Source organism: Misgurnus anguillicaudatus, chromosome 1, assembly GCF_027580225.2.
Source record: "Misgurnus anguillicaudatus chromosome 1, ASM2758022v2, whole genome shotgun sequence".
Taxonomy (NCBI): Eukaryota; Metazoa; Chordata; class Actinopteri; order Cypriniformes; family Cobitidae; genus Misgurnus; species Misgurnus anguillicaudatus.
In genome coordinates, this window is record NC_073337.2 from 27789043 (window position 1) to 27815433 (window position 26391).

The 26391-nt window shown below is 36.5% G+C and overlaps 2 protein-coding genes and 5 long non-coding RNA genes across 7 annotated transcripts in view; 3 read left to right on the top strand and 4 right to left on the bottom strand.

Annotated features, from left to right (window-relative positions):
• The window catches only part of LOC129432124 (scavenger receptor cysteine-rich type 1 protein M130-like), a 30964-nt gene extending 25327 nt beyond the window's left edge, over positions 1 to 5637 (bottom strand). Inside the window, exons 1-7 of the mRNA XM_073870106.1 lie at positions 5110 to 5637; positions 4660 to 4962; positions 4098 to 4397; positions 1466 to 1774; positions 836 to 1141; positions 448 to 762; positions 22 to 363 (exon numbers count right to left, since the gene is read on the bottom strand). Of these exons, the coding sequence (XP_073726207.1) occupies positions 22 to 363; positions 448 to 762; positions 836 to 1141; positions 1466 to 1774; positions 4098 to 4397; positions 4660 to 4962; positions 5110 to 5167 (1933 nt within the window). The 5' untranslated portion in view covers positions 5168 to 5637. The remainder of the gene's footprint in view (positions 1 to 21; positions 364 to 447; positions 763 to 835; positions 1142 to 1465; positions 1775 to 4097; positions 4398 to 4659; positions 4963 to 5109) is intronic.
• The window catches only part of LOC141364967 (uncharacterized), a 224146-nt gene that overhangs the window by 104728 nt on the left and 93027 nt on the right, over positions 1 to 26391 (top strand). The gene's annotated exons all lie outside the window — the stretch shown is intronic.
• Positions 6420 to 8538, top strand: LOC129421921 (uncharacterized). The gene is made up of 3 exons (XR_012370325.1): positions 6420 to 7062; positions 7464 to 7512; positions 8370 to 8538. It is a non-coding gene; the product is annotated as an uncharacterized lncRNA (long non-coding RNA).
• On the bottom strand, positions 11733 to 13218 carry LOC129439899 (uncharacterized). The gene is made up of 2 exons (XR_008642961.2): positions 12365 to 13218; positions 11733 to 12157 (listed from the first exon to the last, which is right to left on the bottom strand). It is a non-coding gene; the product is annotated as an uncharacterized lncRNA (long non-coding RNA).
• Positions 14853 to 15740, top strand: LOC141364920 (uncharacterized). The gene is made up of 2 exons (XR_012370315.1): positions 14853 to 15286; positions 15519 to 15740. It is a non-coding gene; the product is annotated as an uncharacterized lncRNA (long non-coding RNA).
• Positions 15942 to 26391, bottom strand: part of LOC141365016 (uncharacterized) — a 62544-nt gene continuing 52094 nt past the window's right edge. The window contains exons 3-4 of the long non-coding RNA XR_012370329.1: positions 16157 to 16219; positions 15942 to 16012 (exon numbers count right to left, since the gene is read on the bottom strand). This is a non-coding gene — a long non-coding RNA (uncharacterized lncRNA). The remainder of the gene's footprint in view (positions 16013 to 16156; positions 16220 to 26391) is intronic.
• LOC129432126 (antigen WC1.1-like) overlaps positions 17806 to 26391 on the bottom strand; it is a 49768-nt gene continuing 41182 nt past the window's right edge. The window contains 8 exon segments of the mRNA XM_073870110.1: positions 17806 to 18213; positions 18355 to 18381; positions 19096 to 19452; positions 19626 to 19943; positions 20027 to 20350; positions 20435 to 20749; positions 21444 to 21754; positions 22195 to 22504. Of these exon segments, the coding sequence (XP_073726211.1) occupies positions 17843 to 18213; positions 18355 to 18381; positions 19096 to 19452; positions 19626 to 19943; positions 20027 to 20350; positions 20435 to 20749; positions 21444 to 21754; positions 22195 to 22504 (2333 nt within the window). The 3' untranslated portion in view covers positions 17806 to 17842.

The window sequence follows — 26391 nt, forward strand, 5'->3', positions numbered from 1 at the left end:
ATTTTAATATATCATATGGACAAATATTGTAATTCTGACCAAGGCAGGTGATTGTTAGCTGTTGTGTTGCGCTGCAGTTGAGAGTTTGTGGAGAGCTGCAGTTCCTCAGATGATCTTCAGTCCCAGAGCACTGGAAGCCCATCACACACTCATAACTGTGTTCATCACTGGATGAAGAGGAGTTAGTGAAGTTCAGCACAGAGCCACAGCCCAGCTGTCTGCAGACCACAGAGGATTCAGTGAGACTCCAGGAGTCCAGCAGAACTCTCCTCCAAACCTGATGAATGTAAACTTCCACCTCACCCTCACACTCTCTCTCTCCAGACAACCTCACTCGACCATAATGAAGAGACAGAGAGGAATCTGGAGAAAGGATTTGACATTTTCAGATTGATTACGATCACACTACAGTAACTTCATGTTAATGACAGAGTGAAGTTCACTCACTAGAACAAATGACTCCAACATCTTGTTTATGAGAGGATTCAGCTCGACTCCATGAAGAGATTGAACATTCTGAGAGTTTTGTTTCATTCCCCTGACAATCAAACACATCAGCCCAGATTTCACCAGATCCCTCTCCAAACCAGTCCACTCCCACAACAGACACAGCAATCCCACAATTCAGCTCTCTACAGAGAACATTGGCAGCTCTCATATTCATGCACTCATCACACACTGAGCCCCATTTACTAAAATACTGACGCTCAACTCGACCAGAGCAGATATCAGGACCATCTACAAGTTTGAGTGCTTTGTAACCTGGACAGAGAACTGAGATTTTAGTAAAGTATAAAACAATAATTCCGGATTTCTGTAAATACTCCACTATTACCTGAACATATCAGTCCGACATCATTCTCATGTGTGCAGTTGTCTTTGAAAGAAGGTGTTGATGGACAGAGAGATATATGAGACTCTTCCCCGGTACATTGAATCTCTTGTGTCCACACCTGCCCCTCTCCTTTACCAAAAGTATCTGCACCCAGCAGCTGTACAGGAACCCCACAATTCAGCTCTCTACACACAACCTCTGCATCTTTTTGGTCAAAGGCAGCATCACACACTGAAACCCATGTGTTGTTTCCTCGAAGCATCTCAACTCTCCCAGAACAGCGAGTACCTCCAACCAGCCTAATGGCTTCAGTTAAATTTTTTAAAAATATTTTATTGCAATAACTTAATATTTTTTCATTTTTATCTATATAAATATGCTCAAATATTTATTATTTATGTAAATAAATAATCAAAAGCATAAATGCTTGATATATAAAAATAAAAAAATGTGCTTTTTCACATTTTGGAAATGAAACAGTAAGTTTTTGAAGCCATCAGTAATTATACTGTCCTAATAATAAAATTCTAGAGGAGTGAAAAGAATGTGGACAGAAGTTTTGTATTTCCACTTAAAATCTATGAGGGGCAAGCAGATGAACAATGTTATCATAAATGTTGTAGATCTTACCAGAGCAGATGACTCCAGCATCATAAGCATGTTTATCACCGTGTTTCCCCCATCCATTTGCTCTACAGTCTGTCAGTGCAGACTCTTGTCCGGTGCAGTGTACATAACTAAGCCAGATTGGCCCTTTCCCTTCTCCAAAGTGGGCACGCTTTGGTGCTTTTACAGCCTCTCCACAGCCCAACTGTCTGCACACCACTGCAGCATCTCTCAGATCCCAACCAGCATCTCGAACTGTTCCCCATCGACCATCATGATGAACCTCAACTCTACCAGCACAATGACTTCCAACACCTACTATTCTCAGTGTGTCTAAAAGACAAAAGAGAAATGTAATACTACACAACAAAAGGATTTATGCTATTATTTAAGGTATTGTACGTGAAAATTAATTAACAATGAACTATAATTTATTTATAAATAACCATAAATCTAGATTTATAAATACTGTAAAAGTTGCTGTTCATTGTTAATTAATGATGCCTACTGCATTTAATAATGTTATTACTGTACAAGGCTCTCTGTTGGTCAGTCACATTATTCTGATGTGCATTATTCCTGATTATACATTTACATTTAATCATTTAGCAGACGCTTTTGTCCAAAGCGACTTACAAATGAGGTAAACAATAAAAGCAATTACAGCAACACAAGAACAGCAATACATAAGTGCACTTAAAAAGTCTCATCAAGTCTAACACAGTATACATAGCCAAGGGCTGGTTAGTACATTTTTGGTTAGTAGTTTTTATTGATTGATTTTTTTAAGAATCTACAGATAAAGAGAAAGAAAAATAGAGAAAGATAGTAAGTCTTATATTAGGAAGTGAGGTAATGGCAGAAGAGATGGGTTTTTAACCGCTTCTTAAAGACAGCTACAGAGTCAACAGTTTGTGTTGCGACCGGCAGAGCATTCCACAGTTGTGGAACAGCTCCTGAAAAGGTACACGCTAATGTTTTTTTCCCTTTCTGAGATGACACCACAAGCATCGCTCGGTGATAGAGCGCAGGGATCGAGAGGGCACATAAGGCTGTATAAGCAATTGAAGGTAAGGGGGTGCTGACCCAGAGGTGGTTTTAAAGCCAGGAGCAGAGCTTTAAATTTGATGCGAGCTGCTATAGGAAGCCAGTGAAACTTGACAAAGAGAGGGGGGAGTGCGCCCTCTTTGGCTCATTGAAGACCACTCTTGCCGCTGCGTTCTGAATTATCTGTAGGGGTTTGGTTGTGCAGGCTGGAAGTCCAACCAGTAGCGCATTGCAGTAGTCCAGCCTTGACAGGACAAGAGCTTGGACTAGGACCTGAATAGCATGATCATTTAGGAAAGGTTACATTTTCCTAATATTGTAGAGTATGAATCTACAAGAGCGGGGGGTGCTGGCATCATGCTCCGTGAAGCTAAGCTGATCATCAATGACCATTCCCAGGTTTCTGGCTGTCCTGGAAGGCGAGATGGTCGAGGAACCTAGCTGAATGGAAAGGTTGTGCTGAATCTGTGGTTCAGATGATATGACAAGCAGTTCTGTCTTCGCAAGGTTAAGCTGGAGATGGTGATCCTTCATCTAGAGTGAGATGTCCCTCAGGCATGCTGAGATGCGGGCTGAAACCGTTGGATCATCAGGGTGGAACAACAAGTGGAGGAAAAGTCATTTTTTCGAATGACAGAGCCCAGGGATGTCATGTATATCGAAAAGAGCAGCGGTCCAAGCAAAGAGCCTTGAGGCACCTCAGTATTGAGACGTTGGAATTCGGAGACGTCACCTCTCTCCAGGATACTCGAAATGACCAACCTGAGAGGTATGAATTGAAGCATATAAGCGCTGTGTCAGAGACACCCATAGCCATGAGGGTCGACAGGAGAATGTGGTGATTGGCTGTGTCAAAAGCGGCAGATAGATCCAGTAAGATCAGCACAGAAGATTTGGAGGCTGCTTTTGCCTGCCTTTGGGCTTCGATGACTGAGAGTAGGGAAGTCTCAGTGGAGTGACCGCTTTTGAAACCAGACTGATTGCTATCCAGGAGGTTATTTTGTGTGAAGAAAGAGAAGAGCTGGTCAAACACCACACGTTCAAGAGTCTTGGCAATGAAGGGAAGAAGAGAAACAGGTCTGTAGTTCTCCTGCCGTGGGCCATGCCTGACAACAATCAACAACAAACATCCGAAACTAGCGTGAGGACAAATGCGATTTCAGCATGTGAGACAAAGGTAAACAAGACAGCATTTCTGTAGATTCCACAGGTCTGTTAATTCTGATAAATAAATGTTCCACGGATGTTGATTATTTTTCTGTAAAACGCACACCTGATCTGTCAAATGTCTTAAAATTACCACCAGAACATTGGTCTGTGGTAATCGTGGTATGAGAGGAATAATTTACTTCATACCTGCAGGTCATCTGCTTCGCGTCGTGCCGCATTACCACCTTGGGTGTGCATTATTTTTGAATAATTAAAAATCCTGTCGTCAGTTATTCATTACATAACAACCTCTAAAACTGATAACATATAGATATGTATACGTAGATGCCCTGTTTGACGTTAACATTTCAGTTGCTGTTGTTGTTCAGTTTCTGTGCTTGTTTATTTTATTACTTTTACTGCCTTATTATTTAACACATTAATTCATATGTTTACTTACCAGCACATACAATGCCAACATCATTTTCATGGGAACAATTGATGTGTGAAGGTGATGTTGGACAAAGATCAAACTGATATTCATTGCCTTTACATTGACTCTCTTGTGTCCACACCTGCCCCTCTCCTTTACAAAAAGTATCTGCACCCAGCAGCTGTACAGGAGGTCCACATCCCATCTCTCTACACACAACCTCTGCATCTTTTTGGTCAAAGGCAGCTTTACACGCTGACATCCAGGTGTTTTCTCGAGGTATCTCTAATCTACCAGAACAGCGAGAACCTCCAACCAGTCTTACTCCTACAATTAACAATGGAAGAGATAAAATATTCATATTGATACAACAACTAAATATTTACACCCAAAATAGTACTGCAGCAACTTCAGTCTTAGCAATAATTGCTTGCGTATAAGTAATTACACTTATTTAAATTTTTCACAGTCAATATTAATATAAATTTTTTTACTTAATACCAACACATGCCTGACATTTTCCAGTTGCATTAGTCCATGCACAGTTAACACATAAATTATGTTAAATCGAATGAATTTTTTTTTTTACCTGAGCAGATCACTCCGACATCTTCATTGTGTTTACAATTAGGTTTAAGCGATCTTCTACAGCTCAGTATTGTGGACTCTGATCCAACACAGATCAAATTATCCATCAAGATTTTTCCTGATCCCGGTCCAAAGTAAGCAAGATGTATTGTATCTGGATTACTGTCACAGCCCAACTCTCTACACAACACTGATGCAGTTCTTTTATCCCAATAATCATCACACACTGTTCCCCATTCTCCATTATAATAAACCTCCAACCTACCAGCACAAGAATTAATGCCACCAACCAGTCTCACATTACCTGTAATGACAAAACACAGTGAGCCAGAGACAGTAATTAACAAGAAGAGAAAAAATGATCATAGGAATTTCATGGACAAACAATAAGTTATAAATATAATTACATTTCTATGTAACATGAATTTACAAATCTTGATTATAAACTTACCAGCTGTGGTGACTGTGACTATAGAGGACAGAAGAATGAATGTTAGACAGCTCTTCATCTTCTTCAGCTCTTCAACTCAAGACTGAAAGCTCCTCACAGCTGCCTGTAGAGATGTAGAGATGCTACACAACCACCAAACCAATCAAAGACTCTTTTACCTTATTAGAGAGAAGAGAGGAAATCAACAAAGAGCTTCAGCGACAAATCACACGACACATTTCTGATTCTTACCATATTTATTAAAGTACGTCAGCACCAAGAAACACGACTCCTCCTTCACCTCAAATGAACATTAAACTGTGTGAGACAGATGAAATAAATTAAAGACAAAATCACACCGGTTACAGGAAAATGATTTTGGGGGCAGGAAACATTCCAGTTTATTTACAACATCAAAGGCCTGCACCTGCAGATTTATACATACAAGAATTAATAACTAACTGATGCTTTTTGATATGTTGTTTGATAAAAAAAAAGTTTAGTTACATAAATTATAGAGTATTATTATTATTACATTAATAATGATAGAGAGCTGTTAACAATAAATTAGTTGAATATAAAATAAAATATAATAAATTTTCTTTTTGACAGACAAAAAATAAATATTTATTTTGAAAATGTATTCATGCTCTCTTGCACCTCAGTACACTATTACAGAAAAAACAGTATATTTAAAAATGATAATGAATAATACTTATGATCATACAGAGTTACAAAAGATAAACTGCTGAACTGTACACACATGCATGTCTGTAATAGTGCAATACAAATTCTGTCCTGGAGGTGGCAGTAAAAACAACTACAACTAGCAAGTTCTACTTACTTACAGTATTACAGCTACTATTTTTAGAACATTAATGTCATTTTTCAAAAGTCTAGATACAAAAATCAACACTTTATTTAAAAAAAAACATTATTTGTAACACAGGCTGTCCAGTTTTTAATTGTGTTCATATCTTTAAATAAGCCTTAAATTTGTAGAAGCATTGTTTAAAAAAACGAATTTATTATGAAATATCAGGAACATATTACTTTAGATCACCCATACCCTGGTGAAAAACAAATATACTTTATTGTATTTCAAGTATATTTAACTTTGCAATAGTACATTACAAATATACTTACAAAGGAATGTACTTTCTTTAAACATATTTAAAGTATGCTTACAACATATTTGCGCGTATTTTTTACAATTAAACTTTTAACATACTTCAAAATAATTATACTTTAGTATATTTTCTAAAAGTATACTTTAGAAAAATATACTTAAAGTTAAAGTTTTGTACAATTTTCAAAGTATACTAAATTTAAACTTATTTTAAAATGTATTTTAGGTATACTTTATCGGTATGCTTAAAGTTATCATTATAATAATGCACTGACAGTATATTTCTAAAATACATTATTTAGTATTCTTTAGAAACAGTATATTTTAAGCACATTTTGAAAGTATATGGGGTGTACAAATGTATATTATTTTATGGAGAAATAACGTGGGCTTAAAATTACGAGAGAGCAGTATGTTCTGTTACATTTTATATGTAGATGTATACATTTGTAATATACTATTAACATAATAAGGTAAACTTTAACTTCACTATAGTCAAGCATTGGATAAACCAATTAACTGTGTTTTACCACAAAATAACCATGGTTTTGCTAATAATAATCAATACACCAAAAAAAAAACATGGTTACTAAACTTTTACCACAAAAAAAAAAACATTAATTTTCGTAAGGGGAATATGAGTGTTTGTTTTTTTGTAGTTTTTGAGTCAATTGCATACCGCTTTTAGCTGTACACATTAATTAACTTAAACAGTTTTCGTAAATGCATTTCAGAGAAAAGTGAATTCTGAGATTTGAATAATGCATCTGACGTGTGGGATGACGTCACGACGCACGTATTTTGATTTTTACCAGTCGTTCAAGACAGACGGATTCAGTCCCAAGGTACGTTAAAATATCTTAAAATTAATATATTTGATTATCGTTTGACCATTCTGAAGTTTATCAGTAGACTATCATATTTCGAATGCGAAATGTTGTCAATAACGCGGTGTCTAACTCGCTATTAGTGATAAGCTGCTGTGTAGCTTAGCTTAGCTTATAGCTAATGTTAAAGGTTTGAAAGATAGCACTGTTAGCCTGTTAAATCGAATTAGTACACCCGATTGTTTTGTTAAATATATGTATTGGTGTGTATGTATATGTTAATGAATAAAGGTAGCGTCAGAAAATCAGTTTTTTTAATGTAGCGTGAAAGTTAACCATTTAGTGACTGTTTAGAGGTTGTAAGGCTTTTACCTAACTTAACTGTATTTAGTATTAATGATGCTGCATTCTTTCCTCAGAAGCTAAAGTTTTTCAAAGACATTTGTAGGGAGGGCTTTGCAGCTAATGGTAAGTCATTTTAAACTCTTAAGATATAATAATTCATTCGTAGTAGTAAATCAAGCTTCAGTTTAGATAATGTTATATACATATTGAGGCGGTTTCCCGGACAGGGATTAGACTAGTCCTAGACTAAAATAAATGTAAGAGCTGTCCAAACTGAAAACAACTTGCACTGACATATCTTAAAATACACCAGTGTCCTTTGTTTTGCCTCAAAATGCACACAGGTAATGTTTTTATTAAGGCATGTTTTTTGAAACTAGTTATATTTCTTAATTAAACTAAGGCCTAGTCCTGTTTTAAACTAATCCCTTTACAGGAAACCACCCAATTGTCTGCTTGTTGCATTTTCTTTCTGACAAGTTTTACATTTAAATTTAATACAATAAAATCTTTCTTTAGGAGCTGAAGTATTTTATGTATGGAGGATTTTGCAGCCCATATAGGCAAGTCATTATAATGAAAACTCTTAGGGGTGGTTTCCCGGACAGGGACTTATCCAGGACTAGACCTTAGTTTAACCAGGATAGTTTTAACAAACATGCCTTACTAAAAACATTACTTGTGTGCATTACGATGCAAAACAAAGGGCACTGATGCACTTCAAGATATGTCAGAGCAAGCTGCCCCCAGTTTGGACAGCTCCCACATCCATCCTAGTCTAGGACCAGTCCAATTCCTGTCCGGGAAACCGCCCCTTAATATATATGATGACATTTAAGTCAAGCTCTAGTTTAGGTAAAAATATATCTGCTATACAATCTCTGCCAGTAAACTATAGATTTAATACAGTAAGTCTTAAATAAATGTAATGTTTTAATATTAAACACTTTTTAATTGAGCTTATTGTCTATCTTTTTCAGATTTCCTAAGGCTGAACCAAAACCTGCCAGACTAAAGTTAATTTGGGAGAGAAAGACATTGTAAACTTAATCATCTTGACATTCTTCAATGAGTAATTGTTCAATTTTTAGGCAAATACTGTACACTTTGAATGCTGTGAATAAAACTATATTTTAAATATATTTAAAATGAATTGTTTTTGACTGTTTTAATCAGCTTTTATTTATTTGGAAAAAATTAATTTGGTTATGTTACCAGCAAGTAATCTATTCCCAAAATAGCACTCTTTAAGTTAACTAATTATTAACGCACTTGAAGTATACTCATTACTAATCTAGCTGCAGGTATGTAAAAGTATACAAAATGTAATGTACTTGGCATATTCATTTTTCACCAGGGCAGTTTTTAGAATTTTGGATTGGCCAAAAATATATAGAATGTATGCAAACAGTCTATTTAAGGTATACTGATTGTATGTTTGCAAGACACTCATAATACATTTGTAATGTACTCCTAACATAAATAAAACACACTCTAAATCCACTTATCAAGCATGAATTCAGCACAAAAACAGTCATGTACTTAAATTGTACTAAATACACTTAAAGTTGTTCCACTTTAGCACACAAAAGTACACTAAATACACTTAAAGTTGTACTTTGTTACAATTAATATACAACTAAAATATATTAAGTACAAAATTAATTGTTCCAAAATAGCACTCTTTAAATAAACTAATCAATAGCACACTTTAAGTATACTGGTCATTAGTGTGACTGCAAGTATACTTAAGTATATCAAAATTAAATATATTTAGCATACTATTTTTTCACCAGGGTACACATTTCACTGTGTATTTGTTAGTACAATTATTTAATATAGTTGTACAAAATATGTGACTTAGGTTTCATTAATTTACTGTAGACTGGAGAAAATAGTACAGACAAAGTGGTTTCATTGAAATACTCTATTGTGGAATTCACTGAAATAAATCACAACATTGGTTTTCCAAAGGAAAAATTTAGATTCAAAAAAGAAAAAAAAAAAACAATACAGTATACTGCAAACGGAAATGTTTCTCACTGCACTATGCGTCTATGTTTCGATCAACCTGGTCTTGTGGATCTGGCCAAGTTCTCATTTACATCACAATGGGGGTGGTGATGGCACAGTGGATAAGACACATGCCTGTGGTGAGAGAGACCTGGGTTCGAATCCACTATGACACACCATTATGTCCCTGAGCAAGACACTTAACCCCTAGTTCCTCCAGAGGTGTATGTGACCTCTGACATATATAGCAATTGTAAGTCGCTTTGGATAAAAATGTCAGTTAAATGAATAAGTAACAATGGATGTTTTTATTCGCTAAACATCTTGGAAAGAATCTTCTGGCATGGCAAATCAAGGCCTGACACTAATCTGCTGTGATGTCATTGCATGCATCATTCATGGAGAAGAGTGACTTGTTTGTGAGGGTGCCTATCATAGACTTTCCATCTCCATGTGGGAAAAAAATCCTTGAAAGGGTGAGAAATTGTGGATGGGCCTAAAACCATGCGTGGACCATTCCAGCATGATGAAACTGAACATTATCCCAAACGATTACATAGGTTACACCATCAGCTCTAAAGACCTGATTTAGCTTATCAAGGAAGGCAATGAGGAGAGCTGCATTTTATGACCCAACACAAGATCTGCAGCCAATCACTTGATCTTGAGATATAACACATGGTGATATTGGCTCCATGTTTTCCAGGTATTGTTATGGTTACCCGCTGGCCAATTAAATGTTAAAAATCTGATGATTAAGGCCACCAATTATCTTCTGAGGTTTGGTTGAAACATTTTAGCTGCTGCACCTTTGACACCCTTTGCTGTTGCTGCCGTTGTCTGGGCACATGGTCTTGTCCTCTACCATGTAACGTTCACCCAAACCTCTCAAACAAGGCCTATGGCCACCTCTCAAAATGGGTGCTTGTCCCCTTCTATTCCTTTGACCACCATGTAATCCTAGCCTTTCACCTTCCACTTCTGGCTCTATGTCCTCACTACTAGGATACCATTCATCTTACTTATTTATGTGTACAAATATGTGAAATCAATCAGCAGTAATGAGCAGCAATTAACTCCACAAAAAAAAACACACAAAAGCAATTATGTAAAAGTGATATCTTGCATACAGCAATGTTGAATATAAAAATTCTGTAAAAGAGGTACATGACACCATAGAAACCATATCGGTAACACTTTAGAATACGGATCCATTATTAATGAATAACTACACAGGAACAAATGAGTAATTAAACAATATTAATCTAGTAACTACTGTTAACTAACACAAAACTCTGATTAACAAACTGGTAAGTAATAGAACACAGATGAATGTGGTAGTTCACTATTAACTTATCAGTAACTACTATTTTTTCATACTTCCCAAAGAACTACTGAGAAGTTTCATAATTCATGCAAAGCTAAACGATAACTAATATAGGACAAATTACTAACACTACATTAACACGTTTACTACTGTAAACTAATACACAAGACTGTTTACATTATCAATAGGTAATAGCAGACTTGTTCTCATTGAATCATTGAAAGACTACTGGAACTTATAGATTCATCAACCATCTAAAGCTTATACAGTGATTTTTTTCTTACCTGTCAAAAAATATGTTTTATGTATGGCTCCAAGCTCATATGTGAATAGTCTGTAAATGGTTAAGATTCTCCCCTTTAAGATTAGCTTTCCATTAACTACTATATGAATAACGGTAACCCACTAGTAATGACTCAACTGTTACTACATCATTCTAAAGTAATTAATAATTTTGGGGATCAGTATTCTAAAGTGAAGATCATGGTAACCCCCTAGTAATGACTCAAGTGTTACTACATCATTCTAGATTAATTACTATTTTTTGGGATCAGTATTCTAAAGTGAAGATCATGGTAACCAACTAGTAATGACTCAAGTGTTACCACATCAATCTAGATTAATTACTATTTTTTGGGATCAGTATTCTAAAGTGAAGATTATGGTAACCAACTAGTAATGACTCAAGTGTTACTACATCATTCTAAAGTAATTACTATTTTTTGGGATCAGTGTTCTAAAGTGAAGATCATGGTAACCCACTAGTAATGACTCAAGTGTTACTACATCATTCTGGAGTAATTACTGGTGTGTTACCGTGATCTTAACTTTAGAACACTGATTCAAATCATACATAAAACAGTGATTATAAAATTATTATCAAAAAATATATGTGTTTGGCAGACTGTACAATGCACTACTTAATATTCCGGTAATAATCACCTTAGGGCAAATAACCAATGCCCAGGGACCACGAGGACAGTAAAGAGCCAGAGTCACAATGTACAATTTCTCAAGTGTATCAGTGTATTTAAAATATGAATCATTGAGCATAATAAAGCATTCAAATAAATGAACAAAACAAAGTGTAATCCTGCATAACAACATTAACAATAATAAAGAAATAACAAAGTTAGATAAAAAAAAAAATATTAATTGGAGATCTGGTAATGAATAATAAAAAGCAAGATCAATGATTAATAGCAAAGTCCCAATAGTTTCAGGGAATGTCTACTTGATGTAACCCGTTGTGTTGAAATGGAGATGCTCCTCAGTATGGTGGAAATCCTCACGTGTAGAGTTGAACAGGTGTACCTCAGACGCGTTGCTTTATAAATGAAGGGATTGGAGTTCATTGCGATGATATTCTGTTGTTGCTCGTGACATCCGGGATTTTTATGTATGTCGGTGTGTGTGTGTGATGTGGTTCTAGAATAAAACAAAGCGCCATTTGTAAGAATCATTAACTTACTTTATAATATTGCTCTTAAAAGGTTAAACATGTGAGACACACATCTGATGTATAAATATATAAAACATTGCAGCTATGTTATCCAATCTGAATACTTGCAACAATATACCCAACAATACTTCAGGTAATAAGATAAGACCGAAAAATAAGCAAGAGTGACTTACAATCTTTATTGAGGCACATCATTGAGGCTCGTCATATATCCGCGAACTCCGATGCAATCATACACCACCTGTAGTCAATCCAACCCGAAAGCTTCTCTTCGCTCATCACTCTGTTATTTATTCACCGGTTATGCCATCAATCTGTGATATTACAAACTTTAGAAAGACAGCACATGTACCTTCCTCCATTGCCACAGCGGATCTCGCGTTATTTCTCTCCGAACGTGCGAGTCTCGATACTTCAGCATAACCACGCCTACTAGGCGCAACCAATACCGAAGCAACAATGGTTTCAAAATAGGAAAAAACTGTTGAGTAACCAATACGTGATAATCACACGAAAACAGGAATTCGTTATACGATCACGAAAAACGCGGAAATTCAGGATAATATCACGAAAAAATAATAAAAAAATACGTGACTATATCACGAAACTTTGTGAGACTGCGTAGTCTTTTGCAGAGACTGTATGTATGGCATTTAAGTTAGATGGTTGAAGAATCTATAAGTTCCTGAGAACAAGTCTGCTATTACCTATTGATAATGTAAACAGTCTTGTGTATTAGTTTAGAGTAGTAAACGTGTTAATGTAGTGTTATTCATTTGTCCTATATTAGTTGTCGTTTAGTTTGCATGAATTATAAAACTTCTCAGTAGTTTTTTTGGAAGTATGAAAAAATAGTAGTTATTGATTAGTTAATAGTGAACTACCACGTTCATCTGTGTACTATTACTTACCAGTTTGTTAATCAGAGTTCCTTGTTAGTTAACAGTAGTTACTAGATTGTTAATACTGCATTACTGATTTGTTCCTGTGTAGTTATTCATTAACAATGGATCCGTATTCTAAAGTGTTACCACCATATCTGATAAAGAATGAAATATGACACCCATAGATAATGTAATACATCTGGACCATACTCCTGAAACTGTCATAATCTAAATATGGACTCAAATGTTTATCAATTTCCATAAAAGCTATGCTTCAAGAGTAATGCAACTGTTACTTGTCAATTTAAGCAATTGTATCAATTGATAGTTTGACCAAAAGAATACACACTCAACTCAGAGGTACTGTGTGATTTGCATTTAGAAACCAATAATTCATTGGTTTTGAATTATGTGTCTAGAGTTTGAGAAATGACATGAAAGTTCTGTTATTAGTGCAAAAATAATTGAAAAAAAAACTGTAATACAACTAGTTAAATAACATTTATAAGCAGCATTAATCACAGTGTGAGATTGATTTATACTCTACTGCCACCATGCGGTCAAGACTGAAACAACAGAAAACAATCCTCTGATCTCACACATGAATGCGCTTCAAACATCACGTTACGTTACGTTTATTAAAACAGAATATAGGAAAATGTTGTGTTTTTGAAGCGAAGTCATTGATTGTTGACATATATTGTGAATTTAAGACGAGAGGAGTCAAATCGATGTTTAGTTTTGATTATTAATGCCTGAAGTCATTCTTACGTCATCATTAGTGGTCCTTTACTCGTCGGACGGCTCTGTTGTTGTTTTGGGAGCTCGACTGAGGTAAATCTTACATGATTCTTTAAAAATCGAATTAAACTGAACGTCTGATAAAAGTAAACATGTTTAAAGTGATGCTGCATATGAGGGTTCATCATATAATGTTCAAAGATGTTTCTGATAATAGTTAAAGAGGGTGGGTAGACGATTGTTTGTTTTTGTGCTTCAAATACTAAAAACATTAATATCAGAGATAAAACAAGATTACGAAATAAGACAGACTTATTGTCAGTCGATTCGGTTCCATTAAGCAAACTTGAAAAAGTTGGAACTCAGGTAAACTTATACTTGGAAACTAGCTTGGTCCGGGCAAGGCTAACTGCCAGGCTAAGCATTGTTGCTTAACTAGACTTCCTCTAACACTGAACTGTAAATGCCATGATATTACCGCTAACTCTCTGTCAGTTTATTTGACTTAATAAATCAGTGTAAAAATTAACTTATATACTAAATTTAACACAATTTGTTAAAATAATAATTAATACAATATAGACCGTGTTTAATTATATGATATGTGATCTCAAATGTTTAGACCAATGCATTATACATTTTATTATAATTAGTTTTCTGTACGTTGTATTTATTTTCTCCTTTATGTGAAGCACTTTGGCTCCAAGCCTTCGTCAGGGAGTAAACACATTAAAAACAATCTCTTCCTGTTTTTTGATATGTGTTTACTCCCCGACGAAGGCTTGATCGTCGAAACGCTTTGGATTTACCATGTCCGAAGTTTTTAATTAGGTTTATTATGACCAATCCAAATCAATAAAGTTTTTTTTTTTTTACTTTTTTAAGAGAGTGCCTTGCAGTTTTTTTGGTTTGTTAAACTTTATATATACAAAAACAGCTAATAAATTAAACATCCGCATTGTACAATGTTGTTAACAGAAACGATTGTATTTGAATCAGTTCTGCTTAAATCTTCTCTAATATCTGTCTCATATTTTCTCAGGAGATTTGCTTTACAAGACGAAATAAAACATGAATATGACAAACTACTTTACAAGAAAAGACGGATTTGTAACAATCAACAGTTCAATTAGAGGAGTAAAATCACAATCATCTGAAACATCTTTACCTGACTGAAAAGAAATGATTAGATAAAGAAGAAGAGGAGAGAAAGAAGAAGAGATGGAAAGAGAGAGCAGTGGATGAAGAGAAGAAACTCAAACACAACACCTGACATCTCTGCTGACCAAACTCATTCATGTCATGAAGCAGAAATCACAACACAATCTGAAAGATAAACCTCACAAAATTATGACTGTTTATTATCATCTGTTTTTCATTTGTATTATTTTAAAATTGTGTTTTATTGTTGTGTATCTTCATTGAATGAACACACAGAAGATAAAGGAGGAGCTGAGAGGATAAAGAGAGGTGAGGAGAGAAGAAACTGACCATGATAACATCCAGTAGATGTGTGATATAACAAAGATATTACATTATAACAACACACAGACAGATTCATCACACAACTGCACAGAAATACACATGTTATTAAGATGAAGTTGTGTTATTTGTGTTCTGTAGTTTCCTCAATCCTTTAATTTTATGATGAATCTTTTATATCAGACATAAATCACTGATGTTTGATTTATTTTACCTGCAGGAATTCAAGACAAAACTCCAAGAAGAGTGAACTCGAGCTCAATCTACAGATGAATCTGTTACTGCAGAAGATCCAAACTCAACACAAATCATTCAATAGCAGTAAGACTCAAAACCCTCAGCTTTAAATTGTTTAAAACATTGTGATGTTGAAATGCACTTTCACACAAGAAACTGTGCTGTTTAGACGGCCGTTTAAATAAAACTGCATTTGTGTACAGTATGATCCTCTCTGAAATTTTATTTATACTCTTGTCCAACCAGACATAAAAATAAAGTAGATTTGTAACTTCTCTATAAAAGCAAAGCATGTGATATTCAATAAAAACTATTTGAGATATCAATAAAACATTAGACACTGTAGATTTAGTAGCAAAATTTGATCACTTATATGATTTTAAGCTGTAATATGATTTCATGACACACAGTGGGTGTGGTTATTGAGTCACACAGTCCCTCCCACTTTGTTTGGCTCCTCCCCCACATCATCATAATCTGTTGTGTAAAACAAAAGCACATTCATATTCTTTTATTAATTGTATGAAGATTATAAACTGAACTATTTAAATAGATAATATATAAAGATCAAATATATAATAATATACATCTTTAAATGAGATATAGAGGTTAATAACCTACCTAACAGGTTTGTCACATCTTCACTGTCATTCTTCACATCATCATACTCCTCCTGAACTCCCTCTGATGAAGTCACAAATCCCATCAGAATGACAAAGAGTCAGTAAACCTACATTATATCTGTACTGAGCGTCACTTTAAATAGATGTTACGTTACAAAAACAGCTTAGAAATGAAGTAAAATCACCTTTTTGAAGATCAGAGTTTTGTCCTGTGGTGATGACATCATCATACTTCTCAAGTGTGTCTTCTGCAAATATAACATGAAACACACGTCATCACACCCATAGAGATATAAATATATTTTCTCTTCATGTACAGATCTTATATTTCATCTTAATACAGAATAACAGAAGTGCACCTGTCTCACTGTCTGCTTTTAGTCCATCAGTGATGACATCATCATAGTATTCTGCTGGGACTTTATTCACCATCTCTTCTACATCAACACAAAACATGTTTAAAAACAAAATACAAAGTGTCTGTACATTATGAGACCATGAAGTCTGATCAGCCAATAAAGTCACAAACCTTTCAGGTCACTGCCATTAGAGACGTCATCATAATATTCAATCTTGTAGTCTTTTGCTATAAGAGACTTAGAAACTTTAGTATTGTGAATTGTAAAGGATTAAAGGATTATTAAATAATTTGTCTTAATTTTAGTCAAAACCTAAATATTAACGTTCAGTCCTCTAACCTGAGAGAAGCTCATCAGCATCTTCATATCCAGAATGCTGTTCTTCAGAGATGAGACTCCCTGTTAAAGTGAAGCAGAAGATTCAGAAACATGTTGATCATTACAAACAACCTCAACCTACATTTACATCACAGAGCACAAAAATATCACATCAACCTATTTTATTTAGATTTATATTAAAACATTATTTAGACATTAAAAATATAAGTTAACTTTATTCTGCAAACACACACCTGTATCCTGACAAGAACTCATCTCTCACCGGATTCAAGACAAACAGACAGGAAGAAGCGCACACACACCTGCATATAAACTTACAAGCATATGAACCCCCCTCCCCATTAACCTCCAAAAATAATCACACACACACACACACACACCTGCAGCTCTGTGGAGGAATTGTGTGGTTTGAAGCCGGAGGTTTAACAGGACTAATAATAGACGAACATCAGCTCAACTCACAAACATCAGACTGACTTTAATATTTCTACATCTGATTTGATTGAATAAGACAGAAGTCTCACCTCTCTGAGTGAAGTGTTTGTGTGTGTTTGTGTGTCTGTGATCAATCTCTTCATAAACTGCTTCAGTCTGAGTCCTGTGTCTTCTCTTAGAGAGAGCTGTGAGTGTAGACACACAAACACAACACATGACTGATGATACACTGAACAAGACTGTAGTAAGATTGATGTTGATGTAGTTCAATATGTCAGATGTGTACTTGTATGTGATGTGTGGATCTCTGTACCTCTCCTCATCTCTCTGTTGTGTTGAATCAGTATCAGCAGCGGCACTAAGAGCAGTAAGAGCAAAACTCCCAGTACAATCACAACCACTGGAGGATTGAAGAGAGGATGAGTTTGTGGAGGAGTCACTGATCTCCTGTTTGTCGGAGAAACTGAAGGAGAAGCTGATGTTGTTGTTGTTGTTGTGGCAGGAGTTGTAGACACTGACGAGTCTGTAAAATAAAATAAAAACTAAGCATATTAAAGAAACTGCTGAAATGATATAATGAATTGATCTCTCAGTGTTTTCTTCTCACCTGCACAGATGAGTCTAACTTGTTCTTTGTGTGAGCAGTCAGTGTGTTTTTTCAGGACATGAGGACAGTCCCACAGGTGAATCTCAGTCCCTCTGCACTCGACTCTGTTCATCCACACAACACCTTCACCAGCACCAAACGTTTCATTCCCATCAGCACTCAATACTGCTCCACAACCCAGCTGCCTGCAGACCACCTGAGCATCTCTGATGTCCCACAGATCATCACAGACTGAACCCCACACAGAGTTATGATAAACCTCCAGTCTCCCCGAACACAAACCCTTCCCTCCACTCAGTCTGAGAGGAAGATGATCTACATCACACACATCAAACAACATTTACAACAACACACTGAAACACAAACTGAAATTTAAATGTGCAATACAAAGAGATATTTATAATTTATAATGAATTAAGTAGTAATAATCAGTTTGTTATCACAGTATAAACATACTTAAACATTGTTTCTGGTGAGGAGACGCTGAGGTAGAACATGACAGATGACTTCTAGGTGATTCATTTTTCTGTTCTGAGATCATAAAACAACATTTCATTCTCCATTAAACAGAACATAAATTCATTAAATCTCTCATAATTTTACCTAACAAACCTTTTAGGGGCAGTTTCCCAGATAAGGTTTAGATTAAAGGTGCAGTGTGTAAATTGAAGCAGTATCTAGTGGTGAGGTTGCGAATTTTGAAATGCATAGAGAAGCTACGGACAACTTAGTAAAAAAAGTTTATCCGTTAAGGGCTTCTGTAGAAACATGGCGGCACAAAATGGTGGCTTCCATGTAAGGGGACCCTCGGTGTATGTAGATAAAAACATCTCATTCTAAGGTATAATAAAAACATAACGGTTCATTGTGAAAGGTCTTTATACACCCCTGACAATATAGTTTTGTATATTATTTTGCATTTCTGTCAAGAGTTTCTTCTAAAAATTACACACTGCACCTTTAAACCAGGACTAGGTCTTGGTTATTTTAGGACATTTAACTAGTTTTTACAAACATACCTTACAAAAAACATTACTGTTGTGCATGTTGAGACAAAACAATGGCACTGATGTATAAGATGTGTCAGTGCAAGCTGATTTCAGGACAACTCAAACAAGCATTTTAGTCTTGGATTAGACTTGAGCCCTATCCGGGAAACCGACCATTAGACTTATAATTTTTTTCAATATATTTCACAGGAAAAATGAACAGAAACTTGAATACAAGACATATTTTTATTTTTTATCTTACCAGAGCAGATGATATGAGCCACTTCATTTTGACTACAGTAATTCTGTCCCCAGGGTGAAGTCGGGCACTGCCACAGATTTGAGTCGTGTGGTCGACATTTAACATTATCCAACCAGTTATGAGCTGATGGCACTCTTGATGTTGAATCAGACAGACTGCCAGATCTTCCACAGTTCAGCTCTTGACAGATCAGACTCGCTGTGTCACTTTCCATCTGATTCCAGCAAACATTACCCCAAGATCCATTGTAGAAAACCTCCACATTCCCTTTACAGCCTTCAGTTAACCTGAACTCTTTAAACTCTGGATTGAAAAGTTGGATAAAGAATGAGTTTAAAATGAATTTAAGTCACCATAAGAAAACAAATAACTCAAAACAAAACAATTATTTTCATTTATTTGATGCAGCTGCACATCATTCACATATACAATTAACTGAAAAGATAAAACATATTTTCTACATTTCAACTCCTTACCTGAGCACACGACTCCTACATCCTCTTTATGTTTACAGTCATGATCTCCCCAGACCCGTGAAGAGCAGCTCCACAGTGACGTCTCATTCCCCTCACAGTTCACATCATCCAGCCATATGGGTCCAGAACCAGGACCAAACCAGGCTGGTACTGGCTGATTACTGAGAGCCACTCCACACTGCAGCTGTCTGCACACCACATGAGCATCTTTAATATCCCAGAAGTCATCACACACTGTACCCCATGAGCCTTTGTGAAAAACCTCCAGCCTTCCTGCACAATCTCCACCAGAACCCACCAACCTGATGGACCTCTGACCTGAGATCAGATACAGAAAGAGAAACAGTTACTGCATATGAACCAATACATTTACAATTACATTAAGAGATTATAATTCTGACTGTGGCAGGTGATTGTCAGCTGTTGTGTTGCGCTGCAGTTGAGAGTTTGTGGAGAGCTGCAGTTCCTCAGATGATCTTCAGTCCCAGAGCACTGGAAGCCCATCACACACTCATAACTGTGTTCATCACTGGATGAAGAGGAGTTAGTGAAGTTCAGCACAGAGCCACAGCCCAGCTGTCTGCAGACCACAGAGGATTCAGTGAGACTCCAGGAGTCCAGCAGAACTCTCCTCCAAACCTGATGAATGTAAACTTCCACCTCACCCTCACATTCTCTCTCTCCAGACAACCTCACTCGACCATCATGAAGAGACAGAGAGGAATCTGGAGAAAGGATTTGACATTTTTAGATTGATTACGATCACACTACAGTAACTTCATGTTAATGACAGAGTGAAGTTCACTCACTAGAACAAATGACTCCAACATCTTGTTTATGAGAGGATTCAGCTCGACTCCATGAAGAGATTGAACATTCTGAGAGTTTTGTTTCATTCCCCTGACAATCAAACACATCAGCCCAGATTTCACCAGATCCCTCTCCAAACCAGTCCACTCCCACAACAGACACAGCAATCCCACAATTCAGCTCTCTACAGAGGACATTGGCAGCTCTCATATTCATGCACTCATCACACACTGTTCTTGACTCATTAAGGTATCGAACTTCAACTCGACCAGAGCAGATATCAGGACCGTTCACCAGTCTGTGGTCAAAGTAACCTGCGCAGAGATCTCAGATGTTAATGAAACAGAATATAACAAAAATACAGAAAAAAGAACAGATAGAGATATATAGAGATATAGATTTATCTGAGCACTGTATAAACTGGACAAAGATCTCAAATTACTGAAATACAGAACAGCTCATAACAAGAGATTGACATAAAAATGGATTTAAAATACAAAATACTTTAGATAAAATGTTTCAAATAAATATCAAGAACTGTGTAAATGTATTAAAAAAACAAACAGGAGCTCGTTGTATTTCAATTATTAATACATAAAATACAAGAAATTGATCAATTACTGAAATATCATCATTAGGCTAACGTTTATCTGTACCTTAACCTATACTAAGTTTCACTTTCTATTTTTCCTCTGTCTGTGCTCCTTCATCTTTATTGATATAAAATCTGAATGTGGTTTAGTTTTAGTAATATTATCAAATCTTGAACATCTTTATTTTTTAAGAGTATAGTTGTCTTAGAGCTGCAGCTCGTGTATTAAAGTTGGGGAGCATCGCTGAACTGTTGATACAGAAAAACCAACAAGAGACTGATTGGAAAAAAGAATTTTATTTAAATACAAAATTACTTTTTTAATTTTAAAAGTTTTGCATTTTGAATATTTACAATATGATTTGCTTAAACTAATATTAGATTTATTTATATAAAGTTTCAGAATTTGTATTTACCAGAACATGTGAGTCCCACATCATTGTCATGAGAGCAGGTTACTTTAGTTATAGTAGATGATGATGAACATGATCGAATAAGTGATTCATCTCCTCTACATTGAATCTCTTGTGTCCACACCTGCCCCTCTCCTTTACCAAAAGTATCTGCACCCAGCAGCTGTACAGGAACCCCACAGTTCAGCTCTCTACACACAACCTCTGCATCCTGATCATCAAACACAGCATCACACACTGACATCCAGGTGTTACCACGAAGCAGCTCGACTCTTCCAGAGCACAAATGAGGTCCATTAACAAGTCTTGTAAACCTTCCATAGTTTATGATTTCTGATTATATGGACAAAGTGAACAGAACATAAGATTATAACTGGATTTGTTAAGACAAGATCATAGACTTATAAAGAGTTATTCTTACAAAGGTCATTGACTCTTCCATAACATTACTGATTTTCTTGGAATATGACAGTTATTAAAAAAAAATAATGAATATAAAAAATAAAACATTTCTAAATACAAAATAGTGTTGTCACTCTGATACATAAACTATATGATATTGGATACTTTGACTGCAAAATCATAGTACAGATTTACATAATATATTAGTACATATTTTGTATTTGTATGTTTTTACACAAATCTAAACTATAATATAATTATCACAACCACTCAAACTATTTTCATTTGTATATCATGTGACAGAATGATGTTGGTATTATTCATGAATTAACAGGAAAATATTTAGAGAAACACACCTGAGCAGATCACACCAGCATCATCAGAATGAGAACAGCGCTGAAGATTCCAATTGTGTGCTTTACAGTCCATCAGTGAGGACTCTGATCCACTGCAGCTCACATCAGACATTGTGATTGGTCCTGATCCTTCTCCAAATTGAGCCCTATATGTAGCAACCTCTCCACAGCCCACCTCCCTACAAACCACTGCAGCATCTTTCAGATCCCAATTAATACCACACACTGTTCCCCACTGACGACCTTTAAGAACCTCAACTCTACCAGCACAACGACTTTTATCACTTACCAACCTCACATTCAAATCTGAAACATACAGTATGAGACAGAACAAACATTTTATATTAAATTAATATGTAAGGAATAATTGACGACGGGCCATTGAATTGTAAGAAAATATTGCACACCCAAGGTGGTAATGCCGTTACACTGTGGGTGTGCATTATTTTCGAATAATTCAAAGGACCGGAGTCAGTTATTCCTCTTATATCACAGTTACCACAAATATTGCTCTGGTGCCTATTTTTAAGACATTTGACAAGTTAGGTGTGCGGTTATAAAAAAATAATGCATATCCACGGAACATTTCTCAACCAATCAGAATACAGCATTCAACAGACCTGTGGTGTAATGGTACAATAAGTAATATAATTTAACCTCAATTAAGTGTGTACTTACCAGCATTAATGATCATTACTACAAAGGAGAGAAAAATGAGTGTGAGACAGATCTCCATAATCCTCTACTGTACACACAGACTGATAGAGAATAATGAGAAGTCAATGTAAAGAGAGAGAGAGAGAGAGAGAGAGAGACAGAGAGAGAGAGACCAATCACGCTCTCTGTTACCTTATTAGAAATAAGAAAGGAAATCATCAAACAACTTGAGTGACAAATCAGAAGAGATATTTTTGATTTTCTCCATATATATCAGCAGAACGTCAGCGCTGATGAACGACGCTCCTCCCTCCATGTTCAGAGGAGACAAACACCTGCAAGAGTGAAGATAAATTTACATCAAATAAATGAAACACTTCAGTATCTATTCAGCATCAAATCCTGTTGTGTGCAGATGTACAGGAAACTTTATGATCACTTCAAACACACTCATACACTTTAATATAAACACAGAGATATCCAGAGGTGTAAAGTACTCAAATATTTTTCAAATCTGTTCTTCATCACAGTGTTTTTCTTTTACTCCACTAGTTTTCATATTAAACTTAATTTATAAAAATCTAGTACTTAATGAATTGAGTATAAATAAGACATACTACAATTTAATGCACCTTAAAGCCCCACTGTGTAGGATCTACTCCCATCTGGCGGTAAAGCTCTATATGACAACCAACTGATTATCACTTTCTAGCCCCCCCCCATTCGGAACGCGTTTTAACTAGTACGGTGGCCCTGTCATGCCAAGGTTAACATGGCTTCCAGTAGCTAAAGCAAAAGCAATTAAAAAAAAGAACAATTTGCATTGTCCTTTGCCTGTGATCCGTCAAAGCACACAGATTTATGTTAAACATGTAAAAAGTCTGATTGTCATGATATGTCCGCTTAAAATCACATAAGTTACAAAAAGCAATCATAAACGTAGCTTAGACACTCCTTTTTCATCCACGCGAGGAAAAATATCACAGGGGCTGTTAAACTTGGTATTAATGTAGCGGAGCGGTGCGTTTCTCACGTAATGTAAACGCTCCACTGCGGCCGGCCTAAACCCAAAGGGTAATAGAGCGGTCGAGTGGGCAGCGAACACGTCTATCAAAAGGTTAAAGGTGTAAATAACCAGACCCAGAAGGGCCAAATTGCGACTACGCCACCCCTGACTGTCAGGGGAACAATCCAAAGGACACAGGTTCGTTACCGAGAGGGGAGCAAGGAACGAAGGCACCAGAATAATAGCAAAATATATATATACTTTTATTTCTATTTAAAATCTTAAACACAACACCTAATAAAGGTCACTTAGAATAACACACAACATTTAAACACACCTACTGGACATGGGTCAATACTTAATGGGACGGGAGATAACCCCTAGCTGCACACACATATACTTTGTAATCCCAAATTTATGCACATGGCACACAGGTGAAGATCATCAGGTAAGCACAGCACACAGTGTCAGAAACCCACACAAAGAAAAGAATGAGAAGATACCTCCCTCCAAAAGGATGATGACCCACCCCACACAAATAACCCAAAATAACAATAACACAGAAAACACTCAACCTCTAAAGAAAATTACAATCTTAATTGACAAACATCAAAATAAATGAAAACAATAACAAAACACTTGAATCAAAAAGAACTCAAAAGAAGTCCCGTTACCACGGGGATGAACCCAATGCTCAAAGCGGAAGTACGGATATTTGTGTTCTCATAAAGAGACAATACATACACTACTGCTCATGGACACAATACCCCATTAATAAGGATCTTACGAGGCCAACACTCTGCCTCCGTACACTCGTAGCAGTGTTAGTTTGTAGCAAAAATAACTACGCAGAAGTGTGTTTACATAGTTGGTCATCCCACCATCATATACGGATGTACAATGGTGGTTCACAATGGACAAGGACTATACGAGAGGTACGGTTCAGATTTTAAGTAAACTCGGAGTGAGACACACCTTTGAAGTAAAGATGCTATACACAAAAGGGGTGTTCAAGCAGTAGTTAGCATGACCTAATACTGGTCATAACAGTAGCAATCACCAGCAGTAAGGGAATAAATAAAGAAAACCAAAAAAACAACGAAAAACGTCAAAAACGAAAATACATAACACACATAAAACACAGCATCACGCGACTCAATGTAATACACAAAATCAGGGACAATTCACGTCGACAATGTTACTAAAATGAGACCCGATACCTCGAGGCTGAAGTCACGGTGGCCCAAAGGGCTTTCCCCTGAGGCGGGTAACAGTAAATTTGTCCGTAAACGAGCAGCACGTAAAGTCTTCCTGAATAAACACACACAGTCCAGGAGTCGTCCCCAGCAGCTAACCTGCCGTAGGCAAAGCGGCAATTAGATCGCCGTTGGCAACACAATAAACAGCTCGCCGTCGGCAAAGTTGTGGTGATCAAAACATTCATAAAGTTCTCCCCATCGGCAAAACAGCAGCGCCGTCACACACTCGGGCAAATACCCTCTCTGTTCCTGGACGGTAATCAGAAAGGCCAGCTCAACCGAAAACTTGCGGGAATGACCCCTAACAAGAACGTCCTCGCAGTGGCTCGTTCAGTTCAAACGAACGCCAAACCACACTGAGGTAGCCAACAGCCCACGCCAACAACCAGTTAGCCAAATGGTCCTATTGTCGAACAGAGTAACATGAGCAAGCGCATCCATAAAGTTACCAAAAAGATCAACACACCATGCGAACGCACATACCTTGGCAGAAACAATGGATCGGGTCCCACGAGAGGGCGGAGTCAAAGGTGACGCATCCCCAGGTAGCCCAGCTAACACAAATACGTAACTGTTACGTAACGTCGACGTAATATGATTACCAAACTTACGTCGTGGCGACCGGAAAAGTGAAATTCCTGAATTCGTCGCCTCGACGTAACTTTGCAACGTAATCTGCCTGTCGTGGGCACGTCGTGACAACGTAATGGATTAAAAGTTTTGTGTTGGTAAGTTTTGTGTTTGTCTCTCAGTCAGAAAAACGACCGGTCCTGTCAGATGCCGTGCTGTGCATGCGTTACACGTTACACGCTCTGATTGAGTTCAGCTGAAGGAGGGAGACGCGTGCTGTTTTTTGTAAAGAGCAGCTCGTATGGTGGTTAAATATCTATTCTATTTTGACTTATTTAAGGGAAACTTTGAGACTGAAAAGTTTTAACATGCTAACCTAAATAGAAAATAAAATAAATGTTAATACAATTGTAATGGTAATGAAATTACCTCCCTGGGACGTAACAGTTACGTTGCCAGTAAGTTATGAAATTACCAAAATAGTACGAATGTATTACCTAACTGGAACGTACTTGGTTACCTCGCGACGTTAGGAGACCGTACTGGCGACGTAGTGATTTGGTACTGTAATGGTAATGAAATTACCTCCCTAGGACGTAACAGTTACGTTGCCAGCTGGTAAGTCATGAAATTACCAAAAATGACAAATAAATTACGTAACTAGGACGTCGTGTGTTAGCTGGGAGCCCCAAAGCTTGCCT